Source organism: Brachyhypopomus gauderio, chromosome 10, assembly GCF_052324685.1.
Source record: "Brachyhypopomus gauderio isolate BG-103 chromosome 10, BGAUD_0.2, whole genome shotgun sequence".
Taxonomy (NCBI): Eukaryota; Metazoa; Chordata; class Actinopteri; order Gymnotiformes; family Hypopomidae; genus Brachyhypopomus; species Brachyhypopomus gauderio.
The window spans coordinates 12,138,139-12,150,638 of NC_135220.1; the positions used below are offsets into that span (position 1 = coordinate 12,138,139).

General features: G+C 44.6%; 1 protein-coding gene across 8 annotated transcripts in view; it reads left to right on the forward strand.

Annotated features, from left to right (window-relative positions):
* ryr1a (ryanodine receptor 1a (skeletal)) overlaps positions 1 to 12,500 on the forward strand; it is a 79,239-nt gene that overhangs the window by 61,674 nt on the left and 5,065 nt on the right. For 7 of the 8 annotated variants that reach the window (XM_077019495.1, XM_077019499.1, XM_077019498.1 and 4 more), the window contains 14 exons: positions 290 to 378; positions 563 to 691; positions 1,071 to 1,175; positions 2,646 to 2,727; positions 3,005 to 4,308; positions 4,465 to 4,532; positions 4,823 to 4,991; positions 5,090 to 5,176; positions 5,345 to 5,602; positions 6,589 to 6,719; positions 8,595 to 8,637; positions 8,892 to 9,028; positions 9,221 to 9,281; positions 9,435 to 9,581. In XM_077019495.1, coding sequence (XP_076875610.1) covers positions 290 to 378; positions 563 to 691; positions 1,071 to 1,175; positions 2,646 to 2,727; positions 3,005 to 4,308; positions 4,465 to 4,532; positions 4,823 to 4,991; positions 5,090 to 5,176; positions 5,345 to 5,602; positions 6,589 to 6,719; positions 8,595 to 8,637; positions 8,892 to 9,028; positions 9,221 to 9,281; positions 9,435 to 9,581 — 2,810 coding nt within the window. The remainder of the gene's footprint in view (positions 1 to 289; positions 379 to 562; positions 692 to 1,070; positions 1,176 to 2,645; positions 2,728 to 3,004; positions 4,309 to 4,464; positions 4,533 to 4,822; positions 4,992 to 5,089; positions 5,177 to 5,344; positions 5,603 to 6,588; positions 6,720 to 8,594; positions 8,638 to 8,891; positions 9,029 to 9,220; positions 9,282 to 9,434; positions 9,582 to 12,500) is intronic. The other variant, XM_077019496.1, reaches the window with a different exon arrangement.

Here is a 12,500-nt window from a genome sequence, read left to right on the forward strand (position 1 = left end):
CCCCCCCCCCCCCCCCCCCCAAACACATGGCAACCTCACTAACCCCCCCCCCCCCCCCCCCACACACACACACACACACACACACACACACACACACACACACACACACATTCCACATTCCACTTTACCTATTGCAGTGTGGTCTAGGCCTAAGACATAACTGATTTAATTGGCACCTACTGTGACCCAGATGCATGCAGCAAAACCAAGTAAATCCAGGTGATTTAATGAGACTAATGGGCACATCTCAGAATCCTCTGCTGTCTGACTCTGGGTTTTGTTTCTACAGACTTCCAGAACTACCTGAGAACCCAGACAGGAAGCACCACCACCATCAACATCATCATCTGCACTGTAGACTACCTGCTGCGGTTACAGGTCTACACGTCTAGACCTTCACAAATATTACAGCCACATATCATGAGTCTGTCAGGAAGAAGCAGTCAGTCTGTGCAAACTGTTATGGCAAACAGGGTGACAGATGAAATATGTCCAGTGTGTAGCTGCCATTGGAACTAACTGGGGCAGGTTAGAAAATGAAACGCTGATTATTTCTGCTCAGGAATCCATCAGTGATTTCTACTGGTATTACTCTGGCAAGGAGATCATAGATGAACCTGGTAAGAGGAACTTCTCCAAGGCCATGGCTGTGGCCAAGCAGGTGTTCAACTCCCTGACAGAATACATCCAGGTAAGGCTGTGATCAGTGATTCATACAACCATAAGACATCAGTAAAACATCAGTCGACTTCATAAAACCCATTCACAGGAATCATTAACCCTGATTTAAATAATTTACTTTATTTTCTAGATTAACCATTAATATTATTAATTAATATCGTCCACAATGGTTTCTACTTCTCACTCTGTAAAAGACTTCTCCATAGAATTTGAGGCAGCTAATATTAAGCAACAATCATTACTAAGAAACAATCAATCAAAATCCACCCAATCCACACCTTATGAGTAATTCACTGATAGCTCTGCTCTAATTGTTTAATTGTCTATATTTATTTAATTGTGTATGTGACTCTGATTGTTTAATTGTGTGTGAAATGTCTTTTCTGCAGGGACCCTGCACAGGTAACCAGCAGTCGTTAGCCCACAGCAGACTCTGGGACGCTATTGTGGGTTTCCTACATGTCTTTGCTCATATGATGATGAAACTGGCCCAGGTAAGCAACATCACATCAGGTCACTTGTACCTGTACATCAGGGCTATCTAAAAATACGCGCAGACCAGCCACAACATTAACACCACTGACAGGTGAAGTGAATAGCACTGATTATTTCATCACAGTGGTGACGGATATATTAGGCAGGAAGTAAATGGTCAGTTCTTGACATTGATGTGTTTGAGGCTGCATAAATGGGTGAGCATAAGGATCTGAGTGAGTCTGACCAAAGCAGGCTTCATGAGATGTTCGTGAGATGTTGGTTGCAGACTCAGTACGCCCCTTCATGGCAATGGAATCTCTGGAGCCTCTTTCAGCAGGATAATGTACTCTACTGCACAACAAAAATCAAAGTCAAGGTGCTGACATGGTCTCTGAGTTCCCCAGATCTCAGTCTGATCGAAGCCCCACCTTGAAATTGACAGGACTTAAGGGCTCTGCTGCTAACAGATACCAGAGGAGACCTTCAGAAGTATCGAGATATCTGACCTTCAGACGTATTGTGATATCTGACCTTGAGAGGTATCGTGATATATGATCTTGAGAAGTATAGTGAGATTCGTGTGTTTGCAGTCCAGAGCTGTTTTGCTGGCAGGATGAAGACCAACACAATATTAGGCAGATGGATTTAATTGTTGTGTCATGTAGCTCACCTGCAAATGCAGGCAGTGTTAGTAACACTGTGGTGTTTATTTAAACAAAAATAGTGATTGGTACATGGGTGCTTCCGTATTAGAAGATTGCTAATGTTTTGTTAAAAACATAAATCTAGTGATGAATGTAACACAGCATATGCTGCAGAGCGAGGTGGCAGACACAAATGCTGAGGAGAGCGAGATTTAATGAAGGGAATCTCAGAATCGTGGTTGTAATGGCAGGCAAGGGTCGTATCGGGAGGACAGTCCAAACATAAAAGATAGATTAGCATGACTAACACAAAGGAATACTCACAGGGCAACGGGAAGAACACTCAAAGACTGAACCAAGCTCACAATGATCACAAATCACAAAACAATCGACAAGGGAAACGCAGGGACTATAAATACACAGAACTAACAAGACACAGGAAACACTGACGACACGGGCGTGGCAGACGGAGGCAAACCATAGGAACAGATACCAAGGCGGGGTCGACAAGCAGGGAAACAGCACAGGCACGAAGAACAGGGAACTGGAGTGACAGGAGGGGGGGGGGGGGGGGGGGCGTAGCCCTACGTGACACACATTCACTGAAAGTGCTCATTATAGTAAATTGTAATTAGCTGTTTCTTAGATGGAAGAATGAAAAGCAATGATTTTAATTGCCTTTATTAAACTACATCCTTATTAACTAAAACCTTTCTAAGATTCCTTGCATAAAGCCTTTGAAATCTAATATTTTACTTGTTCTGAAGTAATTCTGTTGATTAATACAACTGTTTCCCTATGGATGCTGCGAGTAATAGTAATTGTCCATCTGTGTTTTGTCAGGACTCCAGTCAGATTGGCCTGCTGAAGGAACTCTTGGATCTTCAGAAGGACATGGTGGTCATGCTCCTCTCCTTGCTAGAGGGTCAGTATTAACACGCTCGAACTCCACAACAACTGTGCTTCTTCTTAGAGGCCTGATCAGGGTGAAGTGTATTTATATCTGCAATTTACTAGAGCAGTGTGTTTGACTGGTTTGGATTATAATAGCCACCATTAATGTGCAGGTTTAGTTTTGAACAAATAAATGTTGAAAAGACAAACTTGTACTGAAGTCTAAACACAGTGTAAGTCTTAATCCAGGTATCTGATGAAGGCAGTTATTTGTATTTTCAAACGTTTTTGCTGTTTATATTCCCCAGGTAATGTTGTGAATGGCACGATAGCTCGTCAGATGGTAGACATGCTGGTGGAGTCTTCAAGTAATGTTGAGATGATCCTGAAATTCTTTGACATGTTCCTCAAGCTAAAAGATATTGTTGCCTCTGGTGCTTTCCGTGACTACGTGACTGATCCCAGAGGTCTGATCTCCAAGAAGGACTTCCAAAAGGCTATGGATACCCAGAAGCAATACACCCCCTCAGAAATCCAGTTCTTACTGTCCTGCTCTGAGGCGGATGAGAACGAGATGATCAACTATGAGGAGTTTGCAAATCGTTTCCAGGAGCCAGCAAAGGACATTGGCTTTAACATCGCTGTGCTACTGACGAACCTCTCTGAGCACGTACCTCATGATATGCGGCTGCAAAACTTCCTGGAACAGGCAGAGAGTGTTCTGAACTACTTCCGCCCGTTCCTGGGCCGGATCGAGATCATGGGCATGAGCAGGAAGATTGAACGGATCTACTTTGAGATCAGCGAGGTAAACCGCAAACAGTGGGAGATGCCGCAGGTTCGTGAGTCCAAGCGGCAGTTCATCTTCGACGTCGTCAACGAGGGCGGCGAGTCAGAGAAAATGGAGCTTTTCGTGAACTTTTGCGAGGACACCATCTTTGAGATGAAGATTGCTTCCCAGATCTCAGAGCAGGAAGAGGAAGAGAAAGAGGAGGATGACGAGGAAGTAGATGAAGGAGGAGAGGGCGGAGGACAAAGGACTGATGAAGAGGGAGGTATAGAAAATAGCCAACCAGAATCCAGCTCGGCCTTTGCAGACTTCCTCAACAGTATTGTCAACTTCCTGAAAATGTTCACCTTCCGTAACCTGCGGAGGCAGTACCGCAGAATCCGGAAAATGACCATGAAAGAGATCGTTGTGGGTGTTGCCGTCTTTCTCTGGACGATTTTGATGGGCATTCTCCATTTTATTTACAGTGTGTGTAAGGGTTTCTTCCTGCTCATGTGGCACACTCTGTTTGGAGGAGGTTTAGTGGAGGGCGCCAAGAACATCACTGTGACTGAGATCCTGGCCAGCATGCCTGATCCCACCCAGGACGAGGTGCATGGAGACCTTCCTGGAGAATCAGGTGGTGGGGAGGAACTGGAGGCTGGAGGGGTGACAGACCCCACGGAGGCAGCAGGAGGGGAGGAAGAGGATGAGGACTGCACAGAGCAAGATGTGGGCAAAATCCCTGGGATTGATACCCCTGGTGGTTTGGGAGATATGGGAGACACCGCTCCAGTGGAGCCCCCGACTCCAGAAGGATCTCCTCTGACCAAGAGGAAAATGGTATGACATCAGGGAGGGTTATATGTGCTGAACGTCCTTCGTCACAGCAGTATGGAGTAGTGTTGCGTAGTGATCAGGAGACGGAGGAGTTTATTACTGTTTTGTTGTCTAACAATGTGTATATCCAGCAGTGTGTTTACTGATGTGTGTACCCAGCAGCCAGAGGAGGCCGGCACCGTGCAGGCTCCCGCAGTCGAGGCTCCTCCTGAACCAGAGAAAGCTGAGTGAGTGGACCCTGCTGTCTTCACGTCTGCACTGTGTGTGTGTCCTACTTTTCAACCCTCGTCTGTACTGCAGAATTTATTCCCACGCAGTGTGTCAGTTGCACCAGTAATGTGAGTAGCCAGATGAGATGTAGGCCTGCGGAAGACTAGTCCTGTACGAGCACGATGGGTTCTGTCTGGTGAAGCTTCCTCTGCATGATCAGCAAAACGTGCTTTTAAAGTGTCGTGCGGGAAAGGCTGAAGCGAACCATTCTGCTGATGTGGTGGTCATTCTACTCTTTTTCTCTCAGCACTGAAAATGTTGAGAAGGTGGAGAAGGAGAGTGAGGTGAAGGTCGAGGACCTTCAGGAGAAGGAACAGGTGCAGAAAGCCAGCAAGGCCAAGAAGGAGAAGAAACCACCCATGAAAGCAGGGTTTGATCTCTGGAACGAGCTGGATGTTCAAAGAAATAAGTTCATGGTTGGAGCAACAGAAACTTGAGATGCTAATTTCTGTTCTTGGGCTTTAGTTTGCATTTGGGTTATTGGTTATTGTTTTTTTTTCTTTGTCATCCATAGAACTATCTGTCCCGCAACTTCTACAACCTTCGGTTTCTGGCCTTGTTTCTGGCTTTTGCCCTCAACTTCATTCTGCTTTTCTACAGGGTCTGTCAATTTTTGTAGAACTTTTAACTATCTGGTTGATTACAAATTCTTCATCTCAGATGTGGTTTAGTCCACACGGTAGTGTGAATACAAACATTAGTCTATAGGGTGTTAAATACATCATGAAAAATGTTTAAAATGTGAATTAGAGGTCATGGTTGTCCTCAGGTGTCGGACAGTCCTCCAGATGAAGACGAGTTTGAGGGCTCTGGGATGTTTGAGGGTTCTTTTGACAGCTCTGGAGAAGACATAGATGGGTCTGGAGCAGCAGATGTCAGTGGTGGTGGTGATGATGAAGATGAGGAAAACCCTGTTTATTATTTTCTGGAGGAGAGCACAGGCTACATGCAGCCCACTCTGGTCTTCGTCTCTGTGCTCCACACCATCATCTCCTTCATCTGTATTATTGGCTACTACTGTCTGAAGGTTGGGCTTAAATCACACTACACCCCTCTAAAGCACACTACACTCTTATAAAGTATACTACACCCCTCTAAAGCACACTACACTCTTATAAAGTACACTACACCCCTCTAAAGCACAATACACTCTTATAAAGTACACTACACCCCTCTAAAGTACACTACACTTTTATGCACTACACCTCTATAAAGCACACTACACTCTTATAAAGCACATTACACCCCTCTAAAGCACACTACACTCTTACAAAGTTCTCTACACCCCTCTAAGCACACTTCACTCTTATAAAGAACACTACACCCCTCAAAAGCACACTACACTCTTATAAAGCACACTACACTCTTATAAAGTACACTTCACCCATCTAAAGCACACTACACTCTTATAAAGTGCACAACACCCCTCTAAAGCACACTACATTCTTATAAAGTACACTACACCCCTCTAAAGCACACTGCACTCTTATAAAGCACACTACATTCTTATAAAGTACAGTACACTCCTGTGAAGCACACTACACTCTTATAAAGCACACTACACCTCTCTAAAGCACACTACATTCTTATAAAGTACAGTAAACCCCTCTAAAGCACACTACACTCTTATAAAGCACACTACACCTCTCTAAAGCTCACTGCACTCTTATAAAGCACACTAAACCTCTCCAAAGCACACTACACTCTTATAAAGCACACTACTCCTCTCCAAAGCAAACTATAAAGCACACTGTAAAGCGCACTACACCTCTCTAAAGCACACTGCCCTATCTTATATAAATAACACTACAATCATCTACAACAAAACATACCATATCCCTTAGACAACACTACACTACTACACCAAAATATTTGTGGTTTTAACAAACCATTCCATATATCTTAGAGAGCACATAGATCTGTGTGTCTGATATGTGTGTTTGTAGACATACATTTGTATTTCATAGTGCGCGTGTGTGTGTGTGTGTGTGTGTGTGTGTGTGTGTGGGGCAGATCCCCTTGGTGATCTTTAAGAGGGAGAAAGAGCTGGCAAGGAAGCAGGAGTTTGCTGGACTTTACATCACAGAACAGCCTGAAGATGATGACATCAAAGGGCAATGGGACAGACTGGTGCTAAACACACCGTGAGCTTACACACGTTTACACAGAGCCCTTACACACACACACACACACACACACATACACACACACACACATACAGTGGGGAAACATAAGTATTTAGTCAGTCACCAATTGTACAAGTTCTCCCACTTAAAAAGATGAGAGAGGCCGGTAATTGACATCATAGGTAGACCTCAACTATGATAGACAAAATGTGAAAAAAAAATTGAGAAAATCATTTTGTCTGACTTTTAAAGAATTTATTTGCAAATAATGGTGGAAAATAAGTATTTGGTCAATAACAGAAGTTCATCTCAATACTTTGTTGTATATCCTCTGTTGGCAATGACAGAGGTCAAACGTTTTCTGTAAGTCTTCACAAGGTTGGCACACACTGTTGCTGGTATGTTGGCCCATTCCTCCATGCAGATCTCCTCTAGAGCAGTGATGTTTTGGGGCTGTCGGCGGGCAACACGGACTTTTAACTCCCTACAAAGGTTTTCGATGGGGTTGAGATCGGGAGACTGGCTAGGCCACTCCAGGACTTTGAAATGTTTCTTACGAAGCCACTCCTTTGTTGCCCTGGCAGTGTGCTTGGGATCATTGTCATGCTGAAAGACCCAGCCACGTTTCATCTTCATTGCCCTTGCTGATAGAAGGAGGTTTGCACCCAAAATCTCACAATACATGGCCCCATTCATTCTTTCATGTACACGGACCAGTCGTCCTGGTCCCTTTGCAGAGAAACAGCCCCAAAGCATGATGTTGCCACCCCCATGCTTCACAGTTGGTATGGTGTTCTTTGGATGCAACTCGGCATTCACTGTCCTCCAAACACGACGAGTTGTGTTTTTAGCAAATAGTTCTACTTTGGTTTCATCTGACCATATGACATTCTCCCAATACTCTTCTGGAACATCCAAATGCTCTCTAGCAAACTTCAGACGTGCCTGGATATGGACTGGCTTAAGCAGGGGGACACGTCTGGCACTGCAAGATCTGAGCCCCTGGCGTCGTAGTGTGTTGCTGATGGTAGCCTTTGTAACGTTGGTCCCAGCTTTCTGCAGGTCATTCACTAGATCCCCCCTTGTGGTTCTGGGATTTTTCCTTAGCGTTCTTGTGATCATTTTGACCCCACGGGCTGAGATCTTGCGTGGAGCCCCAGATAGAGGGAGATTAGTAGTGGTCTTGTAGGTCTTCCATTTTCTGATTATTGCTTCCACAGTAGATTTCTTCACACCAAGCTGCTTGCATATTGCAGATTCAGTCTTCCCAGCCTGGTGCAGGTCTACAATTCGGTTTCTGGTGTCCTCCGACAGCTCTTTCGTCTTCACCATAGTGGAGTTTGGAGTGTGACTGTTTGAGGTTGTGGGCAGGTGTCTTTTATACTGTTAACGACTTCAAACAGGTGCCATTAATACAGGTAATGAGTGGGGGAAAGAGGAGCCTCTTAAAAAAGAAGTTACAGGTCTGTGACAGCCAGAAATCTTGCTTGTTTGTAGGTGACCAAATACTTATTTTCCACCATTATTTGCAAATAAATTCTTTAAAAGTCAGACAAAATGATTTTCTCAATTTTTTTTTCACATTTTGTCTCTCATAGTTGAGATCTACCTATGATGTCAATTACAGGCCTCTCTCATCTTTTTAAGTGGGAGAACTTGCACAATTGGTGACTGACTAAATACTTATTTTTCCCCACTGTACATACACACACACACACACGCACACACACACACACACACACATACATACATACACGCACGCACGCACACACACACACACACACACACACACACACACACACACACACACACACATACACATACACACATTATAATAATAGTTATATGATAACTATACTTTGCAAATATATTTCTATCATTTTTATGTTTTAGATCTTACCCAAACAACTACTGGGATAAATTTGTCAAACGAAAGGTGAGTGAGAACAACACGTTACAAAGGCAGGGTCTGTTTGACCCAGATTATAGGATTACAGATTAGAAAATTGAATCATACAGATCACAGATTATAAAGCATTAAATTATATATTAAACAGAAAGATTGTGCATTATAGAGGGCTGATCACATACACAACATAGATTGTAGGGCCGAAATTGTTTCTAACACATGAATGGATCGAGATTGATGCTGGATCAGATGTAATTTCCAGAGCTTCTGCTGTTTGTCAGGTCCTGGATAAATACGGTGACATTTATGGTCGAGAGAGGATTGCTGAACTGCTGGGGATGGATGTGGCCTCACTGGACTTTAGTAAACAGCAGAACTACAAGAAAACAGAGGAACCGGACAACTCCCTGCTGGCATGGTACGGCGCCCCCTACTGGAAAATAAAGCTATGTGTGGTTTTCACATATAGTCAAGCAGGACTAGAAAACCTGGTTGTTACAGTGTTTCAGTGTTTCTCTGGTAACCTTGTAAATAATGTTGTATCTGCCACTACTGGACGATAAACATCAAATGTTTATTTTCTAAATGTTTTTTTTCCTCACTGTTTCAGGATCACTGCAATAGATATTAAATATCAGATCTGGAAATTTGGAGTTGTATTCACAGACAATGTAAGAGGGATGGAATGTCACACTGTTACTGTCCATGTGTTACGCAGTATGTCACACTGTTGAAGCCCATGACTCATTAATCTAGTGGCATTTGTGGTTCAGGAGGTCCATACAGGACGCATGTCCCCATGCAGGCTGTGTTTTGTCCTCTAGACTTTCCTCTACCTGGTGTGGTACACTGTGATGTCTCTGCTTGGACACTACAACCGTTTCTTCTATGCCTGTCACCTGCTGGACATCGCCATGGGTGTGAAGACGCTCCGCACAATTCTGTCCTCCGTCACGCACAACGGGAAACAGGTGAGACGTGCTGCTCCATGCCTGAAACAGGCCGCTGCCAAACACAGCTACCTCTCTCCTTATGATGTGGGATATTTGCTGTACATAAGATATCTAATCTCCAACCTAGCCACTAGGGTGCACACACCAGTGTATTTTTGTGCCGGTCCCAAGCCCGGATAAATAGGGAGGGTTGCGTCAGGAAGGGCATCCGGTGTAAAAACTGTGCCAAATCAAATGCTGTGGATCAAAAACAGAAATTTCATACAGGATCAGTCCAGCTGTTGTCCAAGGGCATTAGCGGAAATTGGTCTACTGTTGGGACAAGGAGGAGGGGGGGGGTTCTGAAGCTGAAGGAGAGGAGGCAGAGCAGGAACGTGGAGGTTAGAGTTGGTACGTTGAATGTGGGCTCTATGACAGGTAAAGGGAGAGAGCTAGCTGATGCGATGGAGAGGAGGAAGATAGATATACTGTGTGTACAGGAGACCAAGTAGAAGGGGAGCAAGGCCAGGAGCATTGGTAGTGGCTTCAAACTCTTCTATCATGGTGTAGACAGGAAGAGAAATGGAGTAGGGGTAATCCTGAAGGATGAGTTTAGTAAGAGTGTAGTGGAGGTAAAGAGAGTAAGTGACAGGGTGATCTGTGTAAAGTTAGAGATTGATGGGGTGATGATGAATGTCATCAGTGCTTATGCTCCTCAAGTAGGTTGTGATGTGGAGGAGGAAGAAGAATTCTGGAGAGAGTTAGATGAAGTTGTTTTGCAGGTTCCTAAAGAAGAGAGAGTGGTTATTGGAGCAGATTTAAATGGACATGGTGGAGGGAACAGTGGTGATGAGGAGGTGTTGGGTAGATATGGTGTTAATGAAAGGAATACAGAAGGACAGATGGTGGTAGATTTTGCTAAAAGTATAAAGATGGCTGTAGTTAACACTTACTTTAAGAGAAAGGAAGAGCACAGGGTAACGTATAAGAGTGGGGGAAGATGCACACAGGTCGACTATATCCTCTGTAGGAGACGAAACCTGAAAGAGGTTAGTGATTGCAAGATGTTACCAGGGGAGAGTGTAGCTAAACAGCATAGGATGGTGATATGTAGGATGGTTTTGGAGGTGAAGAAGAGGAAGAGAGTGAGAACGGAACCTAAGATCAGGTGGTGGAAGTTAAAGGATGAGGACTGTTGTAAAATTCAGGAATGAGGTAAGGCAGGTACTGGGTAATGGTGGTGGTGTTCTGGATACCTGGGATGAGACTTCAAATGCAGTGAGGGATGTGGCTAGGAAGGTACTTGATGTGACCTCAGGACCGAGGAAGATAGACAAGGAGTCGTGGTGATGGAATGAGGAAGTTCAGGAAGGTTTGAGAGGAAAGCGGTTGGCTAAAAAGAATTGGGATTTTCAGCGAGATGAAGAAAGTAGACAGAGGTATAAGGAGATGTGTCGTAAGGGAAAGAGAGCAGTGGCAGAAGCTAAAGAGAAGGCATATAGCAAGCTGTATGAGAAGTTGGACACTAAGGAAGGAGAAAGGATCTGTACAGATTGGCCAGACAGAGAAACCGTGATGGGCAGGATGTGCGGCAGGTTAGGATGATAAAGGATAAAGATGGAAATGTGTTGTCTGGTGAGGAGAGTGTCTTGGGAAGGTGGAAGGAGTATTTTGAGGAACTGATGAATCAAGAGAATGAAAGGGAAAGAAGGTTAGAAGAGGTAGAGGTTGTGAATCAGGAAGTGCCCCAGGTGAGCAAGGAGGAAGTAAGGGCTGCAATTCGGAGAATGAAGTGTGGTAAGGCAGTTGGACTGGATGATATTCCACTGGAGGCATGGAAATGTTTGGGAGAGACAGCAGTGGAGTTTTTGACTGGGTTATTTAACAGAATCTTGGAAGGTCAGAAGATGCCTGAGGAGTGGAGACGAAACAAAATGGTGCCGATTTTCAAGAATAAGGGCGACGTTCAGAGCTGTAGTAACAGGGGAATATAGTTGATCAGTCACAGCCTGAAAATCTGCTAGGCTCAGAGGAGAGGTAGAGATCTGTGAGCAGCAGTATGGTTTCATGCAGAGGCGGTCTTTGCATAGAGGCGTGACTAGGCAACTGCCTTGGGCCCCTCCCACTGCAGCCCACTGTATGGGCCCCCTGATTAGCTGATTTATTTCTCGCATATTAATGTTGATGGGCCCCCTAGCAAAATTCGCCTTGAGCCCCCAAATTTCTAAGTCCGCCACTGGTTTCATGCCAGCTAAGTGCACCACAGATGCTATGTTTGCTTTGAGAGTGTTAATGGAGAAGTATAGGGAAGGACAGAAGGAGTTACATTGTGTGTTTATTGACTTAGAGAAAGCTTATGATAGAGTACTGAGACAGGAGATGTGGTATTGTATGAGGAAGTCAGGAGTAGCAGAAAAGTATGTGAGGGTGGTGCAGGATATGTATGCAAACAGTGTGACAGCAGTGAGATGTGCGGTAGGAATGACAGATGGGTTTAAAGTTGGGGTAGGACTACATCAGGGATCAGCCCTGAGTCCCTTCCTGTTCGCAACTGTCATGGACAGACTGACGGACGAGGTTAGGCAGGAGTCCCCTTGGACTATGATGTTTGCTGATGACATTGTGATCTGTAGTGAGAGTAGGGAGCAGGTGGAGGTGAGCTTGGAAAGATAGAGATATGCTTTGGAGAGCAGGGGAATGAAAGTGAGCAGGAGTAAAACAGAGTACATGTGTGTGAATGAGAGGGCAGACAGTGGACAGGTCCAGTTACAAGGAGTTGATTTGGTGAAAGTTGATGGGTTTACCTACTTAGGGTCGAGGGTACAGAGTAATGGAGGAAGTGAAAGAGAGGTAAAGAAGAGAGTGCAGGCAGGATGGCATAAAGTGTCTGGGGTTATCTGTGATAGAAGGTTGTCTGCTAGAATGAAAGGAAAGATCTATAGGACAGTAGTGAGACCT